This window comes from Equus przewalskii, chromosome 18 (assembly GCF_037783145.1).
Source record: "Equus przewalskii isolate Varuska chromosome 18, EquPr2, whole genome shotgun sequence".
In the NCBI taxonomy this organism is placed as follows: domain Eukaryota; kingdom Metazoa; phylum Chordata; class Mammalia; order Perissodactyla; family Equidae; genus Equus; species Equus przewalskii.
This window is the reverse complement of record NC_091848.1, coordinates 28,286,143-28,309,772: the sequence shown is the minus strand read 5'-3', so window position 1 is coordinate 28,309,772 and position 23,630 is coordinate 28,286,143. Positions and strand designations below refer to the sequence as shown.

At 39.7% G+C, this 23,630-nt stretch overlaps 1 protein-coding gene and 1 long non-coding RNA gene across 17 annotated transcripts in view; one reads left to right on the top strand and one right to left on the bottom strand.

Moving 5' to 3' along the window:
- Window positions 1-2,448: 2,448 nt before the first annotated feature.
- The window catches only part of LPP (LIM domain containing preferred translocation partner in lipoma), a 637,427-nt gene continuing 616,245 nt past the window's right edge, over window positions 2,449-23,630 (bottom strand). For all 15 annotated transcript variants that reach the window (XM_070583407.1, XM_070583403.1, XM_070583408.1 and 12 more), the window contains 3 exons: window positions 11,380-11,558; window positions 5,631-5,751; window positions 2,449-2,787 (listed from right to left, as the gene is read on the bottom strand). In XM_070583407.1, coding sequence (XP_070439508.1) covers window positions 2,659-2,787; window positions 5,631-5,751; window positions 11,380-11,558 — 429 coding nt within the window. In that variant the 3' untranslated portion in view covers window positions 2,449-2,658. The remainder of the gene's footprint in view (window positions 2,788-5,630; window positions 5,752-11,379; window positions 11,559-23,630) is intronic.
- Window positions 4,686-23,630, top strand: part of LOC139077112 (uncharacterized) — a 34,606-nt gene continuing 15,661 nt past the window's right edge. The window contains exons 1-2 of one of the 2 annotated variants that reach the window (XR_011529407.1): window positions 4,686-4,904; window positions 23,330-23,424. This is a non-coding gene — a long non-coding RNA (uncharacterized lncRNA). Of the gene's footprint in view, window positions 4,905-22,885; window positions 23,425-23,630 lie in introns of those variants that run through there. The other variant, XR_011529406.1, reaches the window with a different exon arrangement.

The following is a 23,630-nucleotide window of genomic DNA, read 5'->3' as shown; positions in this document are numbered from 1 at the left end:
ATCATATATTTAAGAAATCCTGGAATAAAATATTGTAGGATCCTTTCCTTATTATACCATGTGAAAGAAAAAAATCTAAATCTAAATATTTCTACATATGTATGTGTGCACATTCATTATTATAAAAGTATAATAAGTCTATATTAAAAAGAGATTTACTTTAAAAATCTTTGGTAGAGATACTCTGAGGTTATGTGATAAAAATGCACTCTAAAGATTGTAAGCAAGCAGTATTCTGGTGATGCCACAGTGACAGCATTTTCTTATAACTCTTTTTTTTTTTGCATGTAAACATTCAGTTACATAAGAGTGTAAATGTAACAAACAAATAGAATGTTATTGCATTTTTATAGTATAAATATTTCATAAATGCTTCCTCTTTTGGGAAAATTTATAATAATATGACTGCACTTCAAGAGAGAAAATCCATCTCTCAATAAATTGGGCTTTTGGCCTAAAGACAATTTCTCCCCGCTATTTCATAGAAAACAAGTTCCTGAAGCAATTCAAGCAGATTATATTATCACCCCAATTGTTTAATAGTCAGTGCGCATTGAGGTCATCAGCATGGTTTGGCCTTTAATTTGGAAGACAGAAATTCAGCAGTACAGTTGCTATTGTATCCTAAAATTCACATGCTGCCCAAAGTGAATTCCATTGTATTTCACATTGTGAGAAATATCAGATCAAGGACGAGAGCAGCAAGGTTAGGGAAGGACAGCCGTCAAAGGACACTTTGAAAACCTGTAACTTTGGTGGTTCTAAAACAAAACTCTTAGGTGGCCAAAGCAACTGAGCCACAAATTAACTTAGATGATCTATAGTGAACACAGGCTTAAGAATTTCTTATTAAAAAAAAATTGAACCACTTTTATGATTATTCCTACTAAAGTAAAACCAGTTGAATTGGAATTCCTGAGGCAGGGGTTGCAATTCAAAACATCCACTAGTAATTTTTCATTTCTGTTCTGAGTGTTAAAATTAAAAATTAGAAAAAAAAAAGTCAGACTAGAAAACCGACTTGATCAGTTTATCATCATACAAAAGGTATTTGTGGCTCAGGGAAAGGTATAGAGGGGAATGTAGCTATATTTGCTATATTTGATTTCTTAAACTGGGTGTTACGTATACAGGCATTCATTATATTATTATTTATACTTTTGTGTATATTTAAAATACTTCATAATTTAAAAAGGTATATATTTGTGGAAGACTTGAAGAAAGGTTTAAGAAATCTCAATCCAATATAATTAATTTACAAAACGGCAACCTGCCGCTACTAAGATCAGTGTCTCCCCTTAAAAGAAACACATTTGAGCCTAATGGAGGATGGTTCTGCAGCTGGAAAGCAAGTGTTTCACTGCCCAATAAGAGTTTGAATAAAGATTCCAGGCAGAAACTCTGCATATTTTTAGCTCAGAAAGGCAAGTTTTTTCAGTGATTGTCTTTGAAAGTGTGGTGTAAATGTCACATCGATGATATGAAAATGTCTCCTGCAATATGTAATTTGAATTGCAGAAGGATTATGAGAATAATGAAGCTGTGGTTTTACAATCTTTTCAAGTTTTCCTGTCTTTTTAAAGTAAACTAAACAAAACTACACAATTTTATTTTGCGTGCTCTGATTTGTGATTGTCAGGCAAAAGGACCTGGGCCTAAGGAAAAAAAAGGAATTTGAACTGTTCTTTTATAGGTCTTTCCTCTAGAGAAAAGTCAATTTTGGTAGTTGTGTTTGGATATTAGAAAAAACACGGCAACACTTCTGAGATGAAAAGCGGGACAGTATTGGAAATGTTATATTTTAGAGAAAATCAAGTTTGTCTGCACTATTATGTCCAGGTAGTACGGAAAAGGAAAATCTTAAGACAATTTTGTGGGATAATAATGGGCTTTTCAAACATAGCCCCAAAATGCTTTTTCCAGCATGTCTCACCTACAATGTCTTTAGAAATAGATTGAACTTTGGATCTCTCACCAATATGTGTTTTCACATGAGCCCCGACCACTGGTCACTATGGATTTTTGAATTTGGATGGTTGCAAATTAAATTTGGGCTTGTTTTAACCTTGTAATTTACAGCTTAAATTCTTTATAGCCTAACATATAAATTGTGCATTTTTTTCCCAAGGGACATTCTAATTTAAAACAACAGAAAGATATACTTTTCAATACACAGAAAAAGAATGGCTATTCTTTATGATCACAGGCAACATGGAAGTGATAGGATGGAGCCTTCATGCCTAAAAGCACCTGTGAGTTGGCATACTCACCCAGGAAAAACTGTGTGACAGCAAATACCACGCTAAAAAAAGCCATTGAACCAGATGAAAAGTGAGACAAACATAGGGATTAAAAGTTACAGGAATGCAGAAGTGAATGGGATGGAGCATAATCCGTGCAAAAATGTGGAATTCCTTGGGAACAAAGGCCCATCAAGGTCCTACATGATTAAATGTGAAATGTGTATTTGGTAAGAACTTGAAAAAAAAAATCTCATAATCTATGTGTTTCTAAAGAAAGGTTAATAGTACATGAAGAAGAGAGCCCATCCCGTAGCTTGGCAGCCTTTCCTCTATTTTCCTATTTCTTTTCTTATCTTTTTCTTGTGTTTCATTCTTCGCCGCGCCACCAGTTAACCAGCTACACAGGTGAGTGAATTTAAAGGTCGGTGCTGGCCTTGGCGGTCAGCACCCTGATGCGGGCGGAGTTGCAGGCCTTGCAGAGGATATGCCCATCCAAAGGGTAGCAGCCTTGGTTATCTCCTTCAGACAGGAGACCACCACAATCCTGGAAAAATGAAGACAGATGGAAAGGACGTAAGTGAAAATGTCAAGTACATGCACGAAGACCAAATTCTTTAGCTTTCCATTCAAGGCCTCCATAATGTGCCCACTTACCACCTTCCCTCTTCATATTCCATCAGTCCCCTCCAGTCCTTCCCCAGGATATAACATAGTAGGTGTCAAATTAGATTGAATTAGAGATTGGGGGCATAAATACAAACATGGTGAAATGACCGTGCTAAGGTCACTTCACAGGAAATAGAGGTACAAGGAGATCCCAAGTTTCTAGGCTCCAAGTAGTGTTGCCCCCCTCACTCAGCAACAACAACAACAGCAAGAACAAGAGAAACTAAAACCAGAATGGATCTCTAATCACTAATTCATCTTTACCCTTATCATTAGTTTCAGGATTTCTCAAAAGGAATCTACAAGGGCAGGGATGGAATTTCTTGGTAATTTCTGGGCAAAAGCTAAGCAGAAGGGCCACCAACGGCTCTGCCTACTTACTCCAGCTGTAGTAAGAAAATAAATTGCTAAGGTTCCTGGAGAGTAATGATTTGTACTTTCTAAAGAAGGAAGCATGGTGGAGAGGAATGAGTGCAGGCCTGGGAGACAGGGCCCCTGGAAATCACCCTCAGTTCTGTCACTGCAGGCAAGGCCAGTTGTCACTCTGAAAATAATTCCTGCATTTCCTACCTTACCAAGCTGTTGGGAGGATCAAAGAGGATAATGTGAATGTACTTTGAAAAAAACGCAAAGAGCTACATAACTGTAGAGGATTATCCTTCTGTTGATAGCACCTCTGAGGGGCCAATTTGGAAAGTGTTACATAACAGTAAAATGCTGGCCCTTATCTTGGAGAAAACAGAAGTTTCTTTGGAAAACAAAAATACAGTACTTCCTCTAGTGGCGTGTGCTCTTCTACTTTCAGTAGAAACTCTTCTAAAAGGCCACAACTGCTGCATGCCTCGCCTCCGCTGTCTACCACGACAGCAAGGAGGTCATTGAGTCTCCTGTCTGCATTTGACAAATAATGAAATTTAAGTTCAAAAACGGTGTCGCTCAGAACACCACAGCAGCAGCAACAGCAGCAATAGCAAGGCTTCCCAGGAAAGTCGACTTTACCAAAATGGACAAGCAGATAATTTTGCAGCTATGGAGGCATTTGGGAAACTGAGCAATGGAACTCAATGAAATCTGTTCATCACAATAAAAAGAAAGAAGATAATTTCAGAAATGACAAGGTTTTAAGCATTTAATGAGCTACCATCTACAGTCACCTGGGCACCCTAAAGAGCCCAGAGTCGGTCGCAGTGATGGAACCATCACTGCCTTGAATCTTAGAAGGAAAAGGAGCCATGAGGCATCCAGTACAACTTCCTCCTTTTATAGATGAGCAAGTGAGGGAGGGGAGGGATTTGTCCAGTGTTATGCAGCGTCCGTGGCAGGACTAGTACAATGGTCTGCCCTCTTCCAAATTCAGTGTTCGTATAATATTGCTTCTAAAAAACTTCACAGCATTTTAAAGCCAACTTAATTTGTGCTGCTATGATTTAACCTGGGAGAGGAAAACCACATTTCATGCAACTCTTAGCACAAAAAACAAAACCATTGAAAGTCAAAGTATATCGGTATAAATGGCAAGTGTGTGAGGAATTTTGGGAAGCCTTTCTTCTTTGGTCCTCAGTTTCCCCAACTGCAAAATGATCTCTAAGGTGTCTGTTAGCTCTTTCACCCTTATGATTTAGGGCAATTTTAGGAATGAACATTGTTGCTCCTCTTTAGTCATAAAATCCTTATGTAAAAGCCAGTAATTTTTTTTTATTATCTTTTCTCATGTTAAGGCCAAAGAAAGGCATGCAACTTGGCTCTAGGGCAAAACAAAGCACACAGCATAAAACAGGAGGTCAGTCACAGCTAAGGCAGTGACTAGGAGGCACGCAGTCCCAGAGAGCCAGCCTGTGTCTTGGGAACATCTCCTCGTGGGACTAGAGGAGCCGATTTCGTGAGGACGTGATAATAAGGAAGTTCATCTTATCCCACAGGGAGAAGAAGGAGCTGGGAGCGGCTGCATACTGAAGGGCTGGTAAAAACAAGAAAACTTCCAAAGAGGGGTTCTGGGTAAGTTACAGAACCAGGATAAGAAAATGGGTCCACATCATTTTCTGCAAGTGGTGACCTTTTGATCCCAAGATTATAGAGCCCTTTGCTGTATAAATGACTATATTTCCCCTGGGCAAGAAGCCTTCCATGTTGCTTCCAGCCCAGATGGCAGGTCTCTTCTATATATCCCCAAGGCACCTTGTGCCTAGCTCTCCTGTAGCTCAGTACTCATCTGATCTCTTGCCTTAAGTGCTAAGTCAGGGCTTGCTAAATTACCGAATCTCCATGACTTTGAACATGAAGTGCCAACCCTTCCTACAGGAATGAATTCTTATCCTTCTCAATGGCTGACAGTGGCATCTCTGTCCCATAGGAGCATCAGAGCCAAAGTTAAAAATTCCGTATAATGACAATGATGATAATAATAACAATACCATTTCTCACTAGTTTAACACCTTATGATTTACAATGTCCTCTAATATATAATTTTGCATTTTAGTCACACAGCATGTTTGAAAGAGTTAATAAGAATTTGAGTCATTTTTGCTGGTGGGGAAATTGAGACTGAAAGAGGTAAAGTGACTTATCCAACATCACTAGCGTTAAACACTTGTGTCAGATCCAAAACCCAGGTCCTGTGAACACAGGCACTACGGGCTTTCCCAGATTTAATATAGTTGCTATATTTATGGATCTAATGGGCCTGCCATGCACTGGCAGGGTGTAGGGGCGCTGACCACAGACCTCACACCGGTAGCAGTGAACATGGAAATCACGATCCAGAGCCACAATCCGGACAGTCTCCTCCTGGCCTGGGGCTGGCATGATAGGCTCCTTGCACACAGAACATCGGGGGGCAAATTTCCTGAAAAGGGAGAGAGAGTTCTGGTTATATACTGAGCACAGACACTGTCAAACAGGTGAGACTCAGAGGTAGAAAGAAAAGATGTCAGGACATCTGGTCTGTCATCTCTTGTGAACTTGAGCAAGTCACTTTCCTTCTCTGGGTCTGCTTCCTCAATTGGAAAAGAAGGAATTTAGACTAGGTGACTGTTGAGGTCCTTCTAGATTATAAATATTGTGATATGTGTTGAGGTGGGGGGGGTGAGTGTGTGAACTGTTTATGCACGAAGAGCATCTAGGAGCTACTGGCCACTCGGTACGTGGCATGAAATTCACCTGGGGATAGATTGCAAACACAAACCCTGGGCTTGGGCAGGCTAGCCACAGGGGAAAACAAGGTCCTAGTGGCCCCTACTTGTTTCTGACTTTAGCTTCCAGACTTTCGTATATGCTCCCCAGGCCCTACCCAAATATTCTGATGTTGGTAACTTTGCCTCATTCCCACTTATTGGAGCCTCTTTCTTTGAAATGTGTCTTGAATTCTAGGAATTAACACAGGAAACCTTAAAAACATATCTTTTCAAAACAGCAGAGGTTAGCACGTTTAAATACTCTTTATACCAAATTTACGTAATCAAGTCTGCACTTCTTACATTTTGGTTGTGTAAAGAAAAAGTTAAAAAGGTCTCAAGTTCTTTACTTTTTGAAGGGTTTTAGCACTCCCAAAGGGTATGTGTATATGAATACATATATGCATACATATACATACATATATACTTATGTTTTTGAGGTTAACTGTTGGTGAGGAATTTTATTTCCTAATCTCTTAATATTCCTTAATATGACCAATGACTCTAACATTTCTTTCTCATAAAGGATTAACAGGCTACAAATACAGGCCATGCATCCATCTGTATCTTTTGGAAATTAGGGGTGGCATTTGTGAAGGTGTGAAATGACACATGATTTGAAATGGACATGGATCAGAACTGAAAAGATTAATAAGAAAAACAGACTGTGCAACTTAGTTTTTTCACAGCTATGATTTTAAGATTAATGACGTTAAAATTTATCTATTTGTAGTAAGACTTAAAAAGAAATAACGATCGTAATCTAATACTTTGCAGAGCACTTTATGGTTGTCAAAGCATTTTTACATACATTATACTCTATATGTACATATTAATTTCCTGGCAGCACCCAAAAGGCATCTGTATGGCTGCAATCTAAATAAATATGAATTAAGCAGCAGATCAATTGATTGCTATGAAAGAAAAATTAAAAGGATCATGGTACAACTGCAGCAGTAATCAGAGTTGTTATAATTGGTATTTTATGCAAGAAATTTATACTCAGCGGCAAAAAACTTGCTTTGGACTACCTGATTATTTTTGAATCTGGGTCATCAGTAGTGAAACAAGCAGGCTTCTGGAATCAACTGCAAAATTTCCTTTCCCCAAACCCTTTGGGACTACACACTCTGTGAGGTCAGGAGTGTGTCTTGCCTATCACTGTATCTGTGAGCCTTCCCCAATTTCCCCAAGTAGGATCATTTACTCCTCTAGGATAAATAACTTTCATTGAATTTGCCTATTTTAGTAGTAATTATTTGCATATTTTGGGGGATCACTAAACTGTGAGCTTCCAAAGGAAGGATTTGCCCTTTTTCTGTCTGAGTCTCCAGAAACAGCTACTGTGACTGGTGCACAGAGTAGAAATTCAGGCTTCATTGATTGAAACGAAGTATCTGCCATGTTTCTCTATAAAAAGATGTTACTTGGGTCCTCATGTTCAATCTCAAGGTCCTTCCTCTTTGGAAAGGCATAAACTGTATTTTTGCTGAGTAATGTCTCCTCCCTACCAATTGGCCTCATTTCTATGATGGGAAAAAGCAAATTAAAGAGACAGGAAGTGGTTTCCACCGTCCCTGCAGTGTTCTTTGGCCGGCATTTCGAGGATTGTTTGAAATCCCAGGTGGTCTATTTCAAGGCTCAGCTCACTAAGCAGACAATAATAATAATAAAAATAAATTTGATAAAAACACCTTTGATAGTTAAAATAGCCCCATTTATTGTGTGCTTATTATGTGCCAAGCCTTGTTAAGCACTCTGTACACTTGACCTTATTTTTTACCGACAGCAACATTATGAAGAAATATTTTCATCATTTCTACTTTATAGTCATGGGAGCCAAGGCTCAGAGAAGGATGGTCATCATCATCTTGTGTCCTGGCACATTTCTGGCAATCAAAAAATGGATGTTGATTAAACAAATAAACAGATGAGTGTAGTATCCCTGATAAGAAAGCACAGATAGTGGAATAAAGGCTCAACATAATGAAAGGGTCAGTTAAATAAGCCTGCTTTTCTGAGCCCACTGTCCTGGCACTGGAAATAACAGAAATAAACTAGGCTTCCAGCAGTCAGACTGGTGGGAGTTCTACATATTTTTGCATGTGTTCTATTAATTTATATATACATAGCCTATAGTATTGCAAAAATGATTTAAGGTGGTTACTCTAAAATTTTATGTGTGTGTGTCTGTGTGCATGCGTGCGTGTGTATTCTTCATTACTAGTTAGACCGTCTATGCTAAGAGCTGCCTATAGCCGATTTACAAAACTCAATAAAATATAGAGGAGATATGAATTCAAACATGGGGAGAGAGAGGGGCTGAGATCAGAGAAGACTTCTTAGAGGAGATGGTAATTGAGTTGGGCCTTGAAAGACGGCCATTTGGGTGAAATGGGAAAGAGTGCATGTGTGCGCGTTTGTGTGTGCGTGTGTGTGCGTGTTGGGGTGAGATACAGTCAGTTGGCCAGGGAGCTGAGTTTGAGCAGTCATCTGAAATGACACATGGGGAAAAGTTCCTACCTAATAGGCTGGAGGACTTGGACCAACCCTGACTGAAGGTGACTGAAGGGGGCTGGCCCACTATCGAGGCCTCAAAAGCAGTTCTTCAGAACCCTGTTACTCAAAGTGCAGTCCAAGGTCACCTGGGAGCTTGTCAGAAATGCAGAATCTTGGGCCCTACCCCAGACCCACTGAATTAGAGTCTGCAGTTTAAAAGATCCCTAGATGACTTGCAAGCACATTAAGATTTGGGAAGCAGTGGTTTAAAAGATAGGATACTAAGCAGGCAAGATAAATCCCTTCTCATGGGTCTCCTGTAACTTACACTCCCAGGCTGCTCTAGTTACATCAAGCAAATCCTCCTTGAATGTAGAGAAGCCTTTCCTAACTCCGCACCCCTGATTTTTGCCTGAGATTTTGTTCCTTCTGCCAGGAATCTCCTTGTTTCCCACTTAAAACACTCTTCAAATTCTGCTTCCGGAAGCCTACCAAGATCCCAGGGCCAAGCAATCTCTTCTGATTCTACAGCTCAAGGCTTTGCCTGTGCTTATCTCATGGCGTTTATAAACCCCTTTCTGCCTGATATCACAGATTCTGCACCCATTCTCGCCCCTCCTCCTGGAAAGCTCCTTGCTGACAGCAGCTTCTGTGTTTGTATCTGTGCAATTTCTACCTAAGCAAGTTCTCTCCTTGTGTCCCTCTTCTTTAGCACTTAGCACAGTAATTGGCACACAGAAAGCTCTGTGTAGATATGGTTGAACTGAATTGAAGCACGTTTCCTAAAAGCTCACAAAGGGAGACCTAGGCAGAATGACCAAGAACAAGGTCCCCCAAAATTTTCAGCAGAGGGAACCTGTATCCCCCTGTCTACCCTCTCCTTAGCCTCGCAATGCCTGCCTTGGGTTGGATTTCTAGCTAACTGTGTTCTAGTACCTTCCTTGTTCTGAAACATAGTTCTGTAAAATTTTGTCATATTTTCCTTTGGGAAATGAGGAAAAGATCAAAAAGCTTCTCCTTGCCAGTCATGCAGACAACATTATTTTTTAAAAAATAATTTGTTTTAACATGCCATTGAATTATTGGGAGGGAACTGGGGATTGGAAATGATTTTTCCTTTTTAGTTGCTCAAGTCTGCTTTTCTGAAGCGCTCAGACCCACACACTTATGTCACCAGTCTCAAGTCTCTAATTATGCTCCCCACTCTTAGAAATGAAAGATAAATGGCATAGATATAAACTTACATTTGTCAGAATTGATTTCCTGTTTTAATTGAGGGGTGTAATATATCATCAGTCTTTTCTAGCAACAGAAACATGTGTGCTCTGATTCTATCTATCAGCCTCTCTTGGGTTAGGGTAAGTGTAAGAAAGGAGAGAAGCAGTGACAGAAACACACTCCCCATTGGTATTTTTTCACTTCCCTTAAATAGATGCAGGTTTTTTTTCATGTGTAATTACAAGCTAAAAATATCAATAACGTGAAGTGCAATTTATGCTGTGACTGCCCTTTCAAAGTGAGCCCTTCCTTGTCTAATTCAGGTTGAGAATTTCTGCCTCTGGGGTTTTTTAATTCATTCAGCCCCATGTCTTTTGGTGAGGTTTTCACTTTCTTTGCTACTAGGAAAGTGGTCAGGAAATTCATTTTTAAAATATTGAGTCTCAGGTCCCCAGACTGCTTGTGGCAAGTACCTCCTGCTTGTTGACAATCAACAGAGCGGTGAAAATTAACCCACAAGACTGAACATCTGGAGGCTGTAGAATGGATACCCAAACTGGTGAGCCATGTGAACTTCAGCCCTTTGAGAGCCTCAGACTGTCCTCAAAGACACTGCCCAGCCGAAACAAGGCAGAAAACGTTTGTGTCTACCATTTACAAATCACACCCATGGCTTTCACACAGTTCTTAAAAATATGTAACAAATGGGATCTACCAATCTACCAACTAACAAACTGGCCAAATAAAAATAAACAAAACACAAAACTATAGAATTTTCGTGAAAACTCCTGCTATAACAGAGGAAAGAGGGACCTACAAATGAGAGAATTGAGGAAGTATGGACATATTTTTCCAGGTCCACGAGTAAGTGGTCTTAACCTTGAGGCTCTACTTTCTAATCCTCCTCAAAACACTGCATGATGCCGCATTAATTAATTTTATTAGCAAATATCCTGAGGAAGAGAAGACCTGGGTGCTGGAAGAAGTAATGGGAGGGTGTGAATATGTCAATAATGGCATGAAACTGCCTCTAACTGTGAGAGGCTTCCATCAGTAACAGGAACTGAATTGTTCTCTGTGTCCATCTCCCCATAATCTCCTATTTGTAGAGTGACAGGGATGTAGAGGTCAGCTATAGAGAGAATTCTGGGCTGTCAAAGCTGGGAGTTTTAAGACAGGGTCTGGTCTACTGACTACACTGAAGAGCTCAAAGAAATTGAGCAATTTGTCCAATGTCACAAATCTTGTTCATGTTTAGGCCAGGGAGGGCTCCCTAGGATCCTGTCTCTTTCCAATACACATACTTCACAGCTGAGTCAACTTTGTCAAAATTAGAGCCACACAAAGATGCGAGGGACAAATCTCAGGGAAGCCTTGAAGCAGAGGCTAGGATGGAGGACCACATGGATTACCAGATATCAATTCCTGTGTCTGATGAGGGGATAAATAAGCTCTTTTTAAGGTCCCACCAAATCCTGAGATTCTATAGCTCTGAGAGAGAAGAACGTGTGGCCCAGAGGCCAGGCAGTAAGCAAAGACTCCAAGAGGGCCGGCAGACTGGGGAGGGAGAGTAGACTGCCTACTTGTGGAAGTCTTCAATGCAGTGGATGAGGCCGCCAGCATCCACAGTGAACGGGATCCCATCCAGGCTGCGGTGGCACATGACGCAAGTAAAGCAGTGAGGATGATAGGCCTTCCCAGTGGCTCGGAGAATCCGCTCCATGATAGGCTTGGAGCATACGCTGCACTGCTCCAGGGTATTCTGTGGAGGGAAAGAAAAAGGCCAGTGTTAGGCTAGAACTTGAGGAGTTCCATTTATGTAGGAACTTACAGCATGACAAGCACTTTTACAGAACACATTGGCTCATGTGCTTCTCACAGTACTTGGAGGAAGGCAGAGTCTACATCTTTATTGTAGAAAGAAAGAAACACAATTAGATGGATCAAGAGGCTTTTTTAAGGTCACTCAGGTAAGCAACAAATCCAGAATTTAGAGCACATAAATTCTGGCTTCTATCCTTGTTCCTTTCTACTATAGCAGGGACGATGGCAAACTTTTGTGTAAAGGCCTATACAGGAAATAGTTCTGGCTTTCTTGCAACAGTTCAATTTTGCCATTGTAGTGTATAGGGAGCTGTAGACAGTACATAAGCAAATAAGCATGGTTGTGTTCTAATAAAACTTTATTTACAAAGCAGGTAGTGGGCTGGATTTGGCTCGTGGCTGGGGTTTGATGACTCCTGAACTATACAACTCAGGATCTCCACTTGAAGAACACTTCACTACTACTTCTAAAACTTGCTTCATCATCAAAGACCTGGTGGGATCACCTTGGACTCTAACATCTTAGAGCGTGGTCTGTCTGATGACAGACACTCGCAGAGCATGCCAGCTGCAGAACCCAATCAGAACTCAGCATAATGAGTAAGGCTTTTGATCATTTAAAGCCTGATTCAAACATCATCTCCAAGTTTAGTGTTGTAAAATATTTATGGAAATGTTGAACCTAGAGAGGCTCTAGTTTTAAGAAGTGAATTAAAAAAGTTAATTTATCTGGCATTAAAAATATGCTGAGCTTTAAAAATACATACCCCCCCTTGATAGGGATATCATTTATGGAGTCAGGACTCAGGAAGATTGATAAAATCAGCTGTTAACTTTCCATCCTTTCCTAGAGTCCCATGCTGTCTTACCAAACAACCTTGATTAACATGTAATATGCTATATTCCAACCGAGATGTCTGGGCTGACTCACTGAGTTCACAATCTAGAATAAACCTGGGGTGGGGATCTGATTAGAAAGATGCAAACTGGAAGGGATGTGGAAATTAAGGAGTAATTGCCCTCTTACCATAAGAACCTTTAAATGGCTATGAGGCAAGAAGTGCCTGTGGATAGTTAACTAGTGTGCTGATGTCTTAACTACAGCAATGGCTTCTGACGGGCTTCCTTATTTGCATCTCTCTTCTTCTGTCATACTTCCCCATCCCCAAAGTGACTTCCAGTTTCCTTCCCAAAACACAGATGTGACCAAATAACTTTCCTGCTATCAAAAACTTATATGGCTCCACAATGTGAATGAGCTAGTTCCTTACCTGACATCATTCAACCTCCCTCTCTAGGCTCAGATTCCCCTAAAGACTTCGACTGCTTACTCTTGTTCAAAGCTATGAGAAACTTCCATACTTCTGTGCATTGGCCAATGCCTGGAATGAATTGCAATTTGCCATTCTGACCTTTCAAGGTAGAGGTCAGAAGGCAACTCTACAGTGAAGCATTCCTCGATGCCCTCAGTTGGAATAAATTGTTTCTTTCTCTCTAACATTATTTGTGCATAAGTCTATTTCCTCTACTAGACTGCAATTTCTTTAAGGGCAGGGACTATGTCTTAAGAATGTATTTCTCTGTCCCATACTATATCTGACATACCACCTGGAATAAAAATAAGCCCAGGATGAATGTGTGCAAAAAGAATGAATGAAAGAATATTGTTTACATCCTACCCTGGCAGCACATTGCTGGCCCAACAACCCTGCCTCTGGAACCTATCCCAAGATGAAGTGGTAAATCCATCATCGTGCGCTCCCCAAAGCTGCGGTTGCCGGCGGTTCTGAAATTGCTTAGTACGCCTCTGGTCACAGTCTAAACTCATGGAAACTATTAACCTATTTTTTTCCCCCATTTTGAAGTGGTGAAATTAAAATAGCAGAAGAACATAAGATGAGAGTCTGGTGATGACGATGGTCTGGACAATGAGGGCCCTGCTTCTTTTCTACCCTGGTGATCTGAGCTAATGTGGCTGGAAACTGTCTTCTCAGGGCTTGTGTTTTGCTTCTCTGTGGGTTTTACTTTTTTTTTTTTTTTAAGCCAGCCCTGTAATGGAGTTGAACAAACCAGAAAATGCTTGACCAGAAAATGTTTTTGTTTGCATTGAGGCTTGGCTGCAAGATTCAGCCCATTTACTCAAACCAGCAGCAGCAACATATAAGCTTGAGTCAGTTTCTAAGGAAAGACTTTATGGTCTACAGAAGCATCATGCAAGGACAGGTAATCTGAACATTTCCACTACAAAGGAAAAATAGTGTAAAATATGCTTAAAGTGAGTCTATTGTAAAATGCCCCCAAAAGAGAAAATAAAGTTTCCAAGAATGCAGCTGACTGGAAGCTTAGGCTAGCAAATGGTGGAGGAAGATATATTAACCTTCTCTAGCCAGCTCCCTTTACTGTACTCTTCTCCTTTCAGTTTCCAGTTGGTCCACTAGGACCCTTAGACATATCTTCTCTTAGAAAAAAGACAGACTTACAATGTCAGGAAGGAAGGCCCTGGGATTTTCTCTAGTCCAGGTCTCTGATTTCACAGGTGAGAAAATGGACCTGGAGCACTGATACAGTGCTGAGGACCTGAGTCATGGAGTTCACTAGGGGCAGAGGTGGGACTACCCCAGGTTCCTGACTCACAATAATTCATAGAGGGATCTGACGAATTTATTATGTAACCATAGAGAGGGAAAGTTGGTAGATGAAGAATATGAGCTGTCCTTCTGGCTTTGTCAACATTCACTGGATGACTCTGAGTAAGTAATTTCTTCTGTGTAGATCTCAGTTTTCTCATTGTACAATAACGATAAATTTCAACTCTGCAATTTTATTACTCTGTGATATATCAGTGTAAACAACAGTAGGAAAAGGCCAATGTTTCCATTACTAGAGCTATATTAAAAACAACTGGATAACCCCTCTTCTGAGCCTTGAAAGGAGGGTTCATGTGCCAGAAACCTGGACTACAGAACCTTTACAATGTCTTCTCACTTGCAATTCCAGAAATTGCTAATGGTGGAATTTCAAGCACCAGAGATGATCTTTGTGTCTTCTTACAGCTTATTTTCAAGCTAGATTGAAAGATGCACTCTTCAGATAAACATGAAGCTTTTTTAAAGTAGGTTAAAATGAAATGGTTAATAAATAAAATAGTTTATAAGAAAATAAAAAAGAGAAATAAGTTTTAAAGCAAATAAGTGGAAGAAGGATGTCTCTAAGTATATCTACTCTACTCAAATTACATCTTGTACGTGGAGTAGGGGTGCCCTGTTTGATAGATGGGGAGGCAGGAGGAGGGAAGAGCACACTCCAGCAGAAGAACTTTCAAAACCAGTAGTGTGCTTTGTAACCTCGTTTTCGTCCATCTCTACTGCTCTCACCCTGCCCCACTGAGCTCTCTGCCACATCTTTGATAAACTATGTTCTTTTACAAGGCCAGACTACTCAAATCCTTTTCTGCTTAGAAAATATCTACTCACTCTTCAAAGTTAAGCTAAATGTTCACCTCTTCTGCAAAGTCTTTCCTAATTTTTCCTCTGCTATACTCCAAACAAAATTAGTAATTTCTTCCACTCTCGTAAGATTGTATGATGCTTCTCCTATGACACTAACTAGAAAGTACTTGATTTAATGGTTTATGTCAACCTCCACAACCAAACTGTGACCATCCCTCTTTCCCAACATGGAGCCATAGTCATAGGTTGAGTTTCCTAGGAAACAGATTTGCATGCAGGAAGTTATTGAAGAGTGTCTTTGAGGTCCATACATGTGGGAGAGTGCAGAAAGTTCCTGGGCAGAGGGAGGAGTTGAACTATGATGCAGTTACAACAAAAGCTTTTAATGGTTCCACAAAGTGTGGAGTTGGGATGGCCCTGCAGAGTGGTCCTTCCTTGAAGCTCGGGGAGAGGGCCTTTATCTCCCTGCACATACCAGTCAATGGACACCAGCTGCTCCCAAGAAGGAGGAGTGATCTTGAGTGAAGAGGTTCCCTTCAGTTGAAAGTAATTACCAGAGAGGGACTCAGCTAGGAACTCCTGGCAGCTAGAGGAATGAGAGCTTCAGTCCTGAAGGGAGATCTGGGCTGTGCACTGCAGCATCCATGACAGTAACCATCCTTGCCCAGGGCCTACATAGTCCATGAAACACAGTAGGCAAGCGATAACCAGTTGTGAAACCCCTTATAGCTTAAGCTGATTGAAGAGTCTAGATTTTATTCTTTTCTTAAAATTCTAGGTATTGTTTGACGATTTTTTAGGACTTTTAGAAAACATTTTAGGAGTTACTCCAATGAAAGTATGGTTAAAGGAAGATAGAGTGGCAGGAAAAACATGAAATTAGTCACCTGCTAAAAGACACAGCTCATAAACTTTTCTGAAATGATGGCAATATAATTGTGATTAAAACCAAAAAGTTAAGTGAAAATAAAAATAAAAGCACAAACAAATCTTGTACACAAAACTTCCAAATGTACCTGTTTTTAAATTAGAGATACAATCTGGTTGTATCCTTTCTATCCTTGGATATTGTATAAATAACTTCTCTAATTCACAGGCAGAAGAGCTGGAAGAATCATCTGAATATAAATGAAGCATATAGGTAACATAAGTTTTAACTACTAGTTAGATGAGAAAGAACATAGTATTTCTAAAATTTATATATTGCATAGGTATATATGTGTTTAAGGTTGAGTATTTTAAATCAAGAGACATAAGTATTTGCAGATTCAGGGAACTATAAAGTGTTGCCATTTAGAAATGTTAAAATTTTCATTTCATAAAATTAAAATGTGATCTTATCTTCAGTCTTCATTGTTTTCTTTTTTAGGTACAAAAGCAGTATTGAAACAGGAAAGACTCTTGGAAAGATAAGAGTGACATCTTATGTTTTAGATGCAGTTTTGGTCTTGTTGGGATAAGAATAGAAAGAAAAAATAGGAGAGTTAGAAAGTATTAGACTTCAAAAAGTCTTTAGAGTTTACTCTAGTTCAGGAGTTTTCAGCTCCCTTCACTTGCCTCCCTCTCCCATAATCCTTTTACTGGGGAAACAATTCATCAAGGAAGCACAGCCAAAAGAGCCACAAACCACTTCTGGATGAAGGGCATGAAAGGATGGAGCCTGTGGGGGAATCCACATTGCACAGTTTAAAAACCATGATTCTAATCCAATTACCAGATTCAAGAAACTAAGGTACAGAGAGAGAAAACAGCTCGTGGCAGATGTGGAGTTAGAATTTAGGTTTCCTAATTCTCCATCCAGTGGAGAATTTCTCTGCTATATCATACTATACCTATTCCATATTTCAGTAGACACACTCCATTTGCAAATATAAGCCATTCACGCTGACCACCTGCAAGTTAAACGCATATAAATAGTGAAAACATGTTGAGATCTTAAGACACTTTGTCTACTGTCAATTTCATTGGCTCCCACAGGATAAGACAGAAAACTCATTGTTGGATTCCCAGCATCTCTCTAACAGTGTCCTTGCATAAAATAGGTGCTCCATAAATATTGGTTAGATGATGAATTAATAAACTCTGGATAAGTACTTTACATAAAATAAAATTATTCTATTTAACCATGCAAAACAATTCTCTAATTCAGAGCTTCTCAACTGGCAGGCTAAGACACAGTGTGACTCAAGCGGTTCCCGGTGTACCACATTTGGACGGGCAGGAAGGGGCCAGAGGTTTCCATAGCCCCTGGGTGGTCACCGTGGGCCTGGAGAAGCCTCATCCACTTACTCCACTGTGCTGAATGCATGCCATCAGTTTCCACATGAATCACGATGTAAAAAGGGTTGGGAAGCACAGCTCAAGTGTAGGTGTTCCCCACGGAATAGGAATATGGTACAGTAAAAAGAGAACAAGGCTATGATTCAGCAAACCTTCATTGAAATGCCAGTGCCAAATAATTATATTACCTAGCTTAATTTTAGAAGACAAACTTATTCTTGATTCTGGTAATCAAGAAGGCTTCCCAAATGATGGCAGTACCTTGGGGTTTCCTTTGTAGATGAAGACATCATCTTACCTTGGTAAGTCTCCTAATGAGCCTGCATTACAAAAGGTCCCAACAGCTCTGCCTCCCAGTGAAGCAAGCATTTCTCAGTAAAAGTTTTCTTGCACTTTCCAGGTGTCCTTCCCCTACGTCTGTATCTTTATCTATATCTGTATCTGTCTCTACGTCTATATGTAACATGTGTTTCAAGCAGACTGAAAGTAATAACAGTAAGCCTAGAGTTATCCCATCTCTAAGACTATGATTTTCTCATCCAAATTAAAATTCCTACTTTATGGATGAGAATTCTAATTTTTCAAGATAGGAAAATGTTTGAGTCAATTTATCAGATGGCATCAAACCCTTAAAATATATTTTCTTTTGATGTTATGACCTACAAAAGAAGACAGCTATGAAACACACAACTGAAAAATCAGTAAGAGTACTTTCTTGTTTTTTATTCACTTCTGCTAACATTTTTGAGCACAACCCTTTGCATCCAAGGCCTATATTGCCCTAGTGTTCTTATAAACCCCCTTGAAAGGAACTTTTCATATGCTTTTCTAATGAGCTGAGCTGCCTCCCCACTAGCATTGCAGAAAGTCTAAAGACTAGAACCAAGTGTTCAGCATTTTGGTAGGTACAGAGGACAAGAGAAAAGACAAAGACCCCATCCCTGCCTCAGAGATTCCCAGCGTGGTGAGAGAAGTAGACACTTCTAGAGATAACTGACCAGAGGCAACGGGCACAACAAATTGCTGTTATAGAGGCTTGAATAATGTGTGATGGGAACACAGAGAATTAAGTAATTACTTCTGAAGGTGAGGGAGCAGGCAATGTGATGGTGGCATATGATTCTGGGAACCTATTCTAGGTGGGATTTGAATTAGCTCTTGAAAACAAAACACATTAGAACACTCTTTGGAATTAATGCTATAACAAGGGTCTTCATTATCTAAGTCCCAGATGTGCCTACATTGAAACAAAATTCATTTCTTAGGAAGAATATTGTAACAAAATCAGTGTATCGGGCAGCATTGAAGAAGAATAATTCAACTTTGCCAGAGATGAACATTTATGTGTCATATTAACACAAAACACATGTAGGACTATTAACACAGAATTTAGAAAAAAAATTCTCACAAGATTTTCTGTTTATATTTGCACTAAATAAACTGGAATTAAAATTAAGGAATAGATCCTAAAACCACAAGGAAAAAAGCCAACAGAAAGGATAAAAAGATCAGGACAATTAGGTCACTTTATTCAATTTTGCCATGAGCCACAAATGACACTCTTCACTAAATAAATAATGCCCTGTTGTTTATTCTGAAGCACTTGGGTTGGGATTATGATCTGAGCTTTATTAAATTAAAAAAAAAAAAACCATTAAAGGACATTTAGCTTGTCTATACCTTAGGGCCCAGAGAGGTGCTATTTTACCTTAAAATGTGCAGCCTTTGTGGTACCCTAGTTCTTCCAAAACACTTCTCTTGAATGTCTCCTAACCCTTGAGAAATATGATGGTGTTGGGGGGCTGTATGAGCGTGTCAAACCTTCATGCCAGGAGAAAAATGAAAAGATTACAACTCCATTGAGACTATTGCGAGAGGGGAAAAAAAGAATAGAATTCTTTTCCTTCCAAGCCCAGTCAGATCATGGATTTGCCTTTACAACATCTTCAAGGTACAGTCTGTCGGGACTTGTTAACCAGGAACCAGAGCAGAGTCGGTCATATACAGTGAGAGAATTAGTGATAGATACAAGAAACTTGGGTTTGAAAGTCTAGGCAATTTTCTTGACCTCTCTGGCCTTTGGTTTCCTCATCTACTAAACAAGATTGGAAATGTCTACAGTGTGTTGTTGTGAACACTAAATGAGATCACATATATGAACGCAAGTACTCTGGGTCTGGCTGTATAATAAATGTTAGTGTTGGGTAATTCTTACAAATTCTAAGGGGGGTAGGGCAGATATTTAATTAACTTGGCATTCTTTGATCATTTCATTGAATTACTATATTTAAGCACTACATTTTTAATTTTTTCCTTTATCATGGATTTTCCTACATTTTAGAGCTCTACTTTGGTCTTTTAATGGATTATTTAAATGTATGATACTCTGGGACAACTGAATAAAGTCATAACATAAAATGGGCTTCTGGATTCCTAAGAGATTGCCCCCCTTGCTTCTCTGAGAATTTTGTGGGAAAGCTGTTCTTACTTCTAAGTAAGCATTATCATACCTCAAACTCATACATTTCTCAGTTCTTTCTAAAAATAATTTACATTATTTTATACTCTCAAAACAAAAATTGACAGCTTGCCCTGGAGAGTCTTCAGAGTTTACTAAGTGTACACAAATGGGACCTCATTTAATCTCCACAACAATCTGTTAGAGTAAGGAGAAGATAAGAATTCTAATCCCCATTACATGCCACAGGACTACAGATGTGGTCAGGATTTGAATCCATGTCTTCTAAGTCCAAAGACAAAACTGTCTCCTTCACTCTATCCTCCAACTAACAATTTTCTCCATATCTTTCCATCTGGTTCCACATAATGGCAATTATACTGAATGCAGTTATTAATCTTTAGCAAACTGCTGTGCCACAGGCTTTCACAAACATATAGTTTGCTTGAACTTGAAAAAATTACCAAAATCATCTTGTCCTACTCGCTCCTCTTATATACAAGGACACTGCATTCAGGAAAGTCGATTGCCTAATGTTGTAAACTAGTGAAAGAACTGAGTTCAGGATAGAGATGCCCTGGTTTCTATATGGGGATCTTCCCCAAACCCCACAATAGATCCTTTATGGAATACCAAAACTTCTCTTTGGTGTTCTAGTCCTTGTTAACAGTAAGAATGTGACAGCTAATGCTCATTAGTTATTGACATAATTATTTACATCACCAATGAAAAATTATTAGGCTGATTATACTACATTACTTGGGTTTTTGCCACTGTCAAAACAAGGCTGTTGCACACTTATAAATATGAAGGCCCTTTGGCCAAGAACTCTGAGGAGCTGAGTCTTTCCTCAGCCTCATGGTATGATGCCTTAGGTCCCACTTTCATAATTCCTGCTACCAGTAACTTGTAAATAGGGGTCGTTAATAGACACTAAGACCAGTCCACTCAGGCCGTCACTTTTCAGAGTAGCTGGAATTTCACAGCATTTTGAACAAAATTTCATAATCTGAGTGCCAATTGTCTCCTCTGTAGAATGGGATACTAATTATTCTGCCCTGTCTACCTCCCAGAGTTGTGAGAAATAAATGAGATAATAAATGTAAGATGCACTCCTTAAGAATGTAAAGAGATGGAAAGAGGTTGTTAAAAAGTTCTTTTCTCTGGGCAAAATTATTGTTCCATGTGAGGACTGACCCTAACTCTTGGTTCTTCAGTCTTTGACTAATCAACTGAGCCTACTTTCCATTACTCTTATTACTAGAGAAGCAGACAATATGAGATGTACACATAGATACCTACAATCCTATGATATTAAGTTTGGGAAAATGTAGTGGTTTTCTTCTTTTGTTTTTGTTGTTTTCTTTCCAACAGATATTTTTTTCTTACTATATTTTCCTTTAGTTTACATAACTGGGACACCTAATAAGTGATGGAGGAGTTACATAGCACGTATTTAAGTTGCATACAGAGAAGTCTCATGGAACATATAGTTTGCTGCGGATATACTTGGCAGGGTCCCCAACTAAGCCCCTGATGCCGGTGCCTGTGAGGCACCATTTTGACAATTCTCAATCATGTTATTTTCAATATAGAGTGGACAGGAAGCCCCAGTGGGGAAAATGACTTATCTTTGGGCCACAATGCTAATCTTAGCACTATTGGAAACTATAATTGTTGAAACAGATGTTTTTGGAGACCCTGCATGGTACAGTGACAAAGAGGAATGACCCTAAGCCAAGGGCCGTGCTCTAGTCTTGGGAAGGCTGGTCACTGGCATTTGCTTCTTTTGGCCTAAATCCCTTCACCTATAAAATAAGAGACTGAAGTTAATAGACCTCTTGGTCCTTTGAAGCTCTGTGATTGATTTGCAGACTGAACAAAAGTTTCAATAGGGCAGGGCTCTTTGTCTTGTTCACTACTTCATCCTCAGTTCACTGAACAATGCTTGGCACATAAAAGGAACTCAATAAATATTTTATTAAGTAGGTGAATGAATGATTGAGAATGAATACTGCAAAGAGTCATCCAATAGCACCTACTCCCATAGACATACCCAAAATTTCATCACCATCCCAGATGGCCTTCCATCACCAGCCTTTTTAAGCTGTCTCCTCTCCTGAGCCAGATTCTATCTCATTACCCTGTTACTTTCTGCACAGACATTATCATTATCGGATATCACTTCGTGCACTATTTGCTGACGTGCTTGTTGCTTATCTCCCCATCAGTCTGTTTGAGACACTGCTGCATTCACAGCCTCTGGAACAGTGCTTAATTTGGCACTTGACAAGTATTTGTTGAATGAAAAAAGTAAATGACATTAAACTAAGTTCTCTTCAAACTCTTGTGTTCTTTGATTCTATCTCAGCAAGAGTATATTTCTCCAAAAAATTAGTGCTACAAATTTTGCTAAGAATATAAATGATCTCAAGTTAATTGCTCCACATAGTAGGTAGGACAATGCTCTTTTTACTTGTAGTATTTGTCTATAAGTAACTGATCCATCCAGGGGCAAAATCTAAAACTGAGTAAGCAATGATGTTTTCACCTTTGTGTATAGATAGGAATGACTGCCTGCCTGTACATTTCAGATCAGAATCAAATCCATTGTGAATCATCCATTAGAATCAAGATCTGCAAGCAGAGACTAGAAATGTTCCCAGTACCATTCTGCTCATGTGTCGGTTCCCTTCAGAGTTGCCTGAAACTCAGCTCTGCCAACGTGTTTATTTTCTACCTGGGTTTATGAATTGCAATTACTTCCTAAATTATGACAAGGCACAAGTGGTCTGAGCCAAACAACCAGGGTCACGGGAGGTCTCCTTGTACTCCTGGGGATGATAGAAAAGCTTGTTTGAACCAAACTTGATCTTCTTTCAGAGGAAAGGGTAAACTTTAAGCCTCTAACTCCTGGGAGTGGCAAAGAGAACAGCCAGAGGGCCATGAGCTAACTTCCATTCTCTGGAGATCAGTGGAACAGATTTGGCAATGATTTGGCTTCTGTGGAAAACAAGCCCTTCTAATTATACTTCTGCCAGTGGAAGACAAAAGACAGCACCACAGCTTAGAAAGACCGTAATGACATGCCAATATCATGGCTGCAACTGTGTAGTTTCCTTCTGAGCAGAGCACTGTTGACACGTACGTCAAACACTCAGCTCTGGAACCCATTCACGAGAATGTGACCTTCTGAGGAGCACAAAGGGAAGTGGGTGAAGTGATTTGCTTCCCTTAAACTGTATCTTGGCTGTACTAGTTTCTGACACTAGAAAGAAGATAATTCCATGTTTTGGTCCTCTCTCCACCCCCACCGTGTCAAACATGGTTAACATTAAGTAGGTATGAAAGGCACAGACGATGAGTACAGGGTTTTCCATTCTGTAACTGTTGAAAGACAAAGGGGACAGAACATACAGATGTTTTCTCTTTGCTGCTGCAAAAGGGTGGCGGACTAACTCTTTCGGTATCTCTGGAATGCAAATTTTCTTTCACAGTTTAGCAGTCTTTTTTGGATTTCAGCACAGTGAACTAACACTTTCCTGGATTCCAAGACCTCCAGAGAACCAGATGGATGAGAGGAATTGGGAAAAAAGAACCCACGCTCCTTGAAAAAGGTATGAATTTCTCACTCAGCATCTAGCCAAAAGCTCTGAAAATTACAAGAGCGAAATCACTCGGTTTGTTCAAATGCATGCCATCCTAGAGTTGTTTGCGGTGGGGGAAAAAAAAAATCTAAAGTGATTTGATGGTTTAGATTCTGCGTTCAGTTTCAGCTAGGAAGCAAACTTTCACAGAGACGATATGTTTACTATCAAAGGCA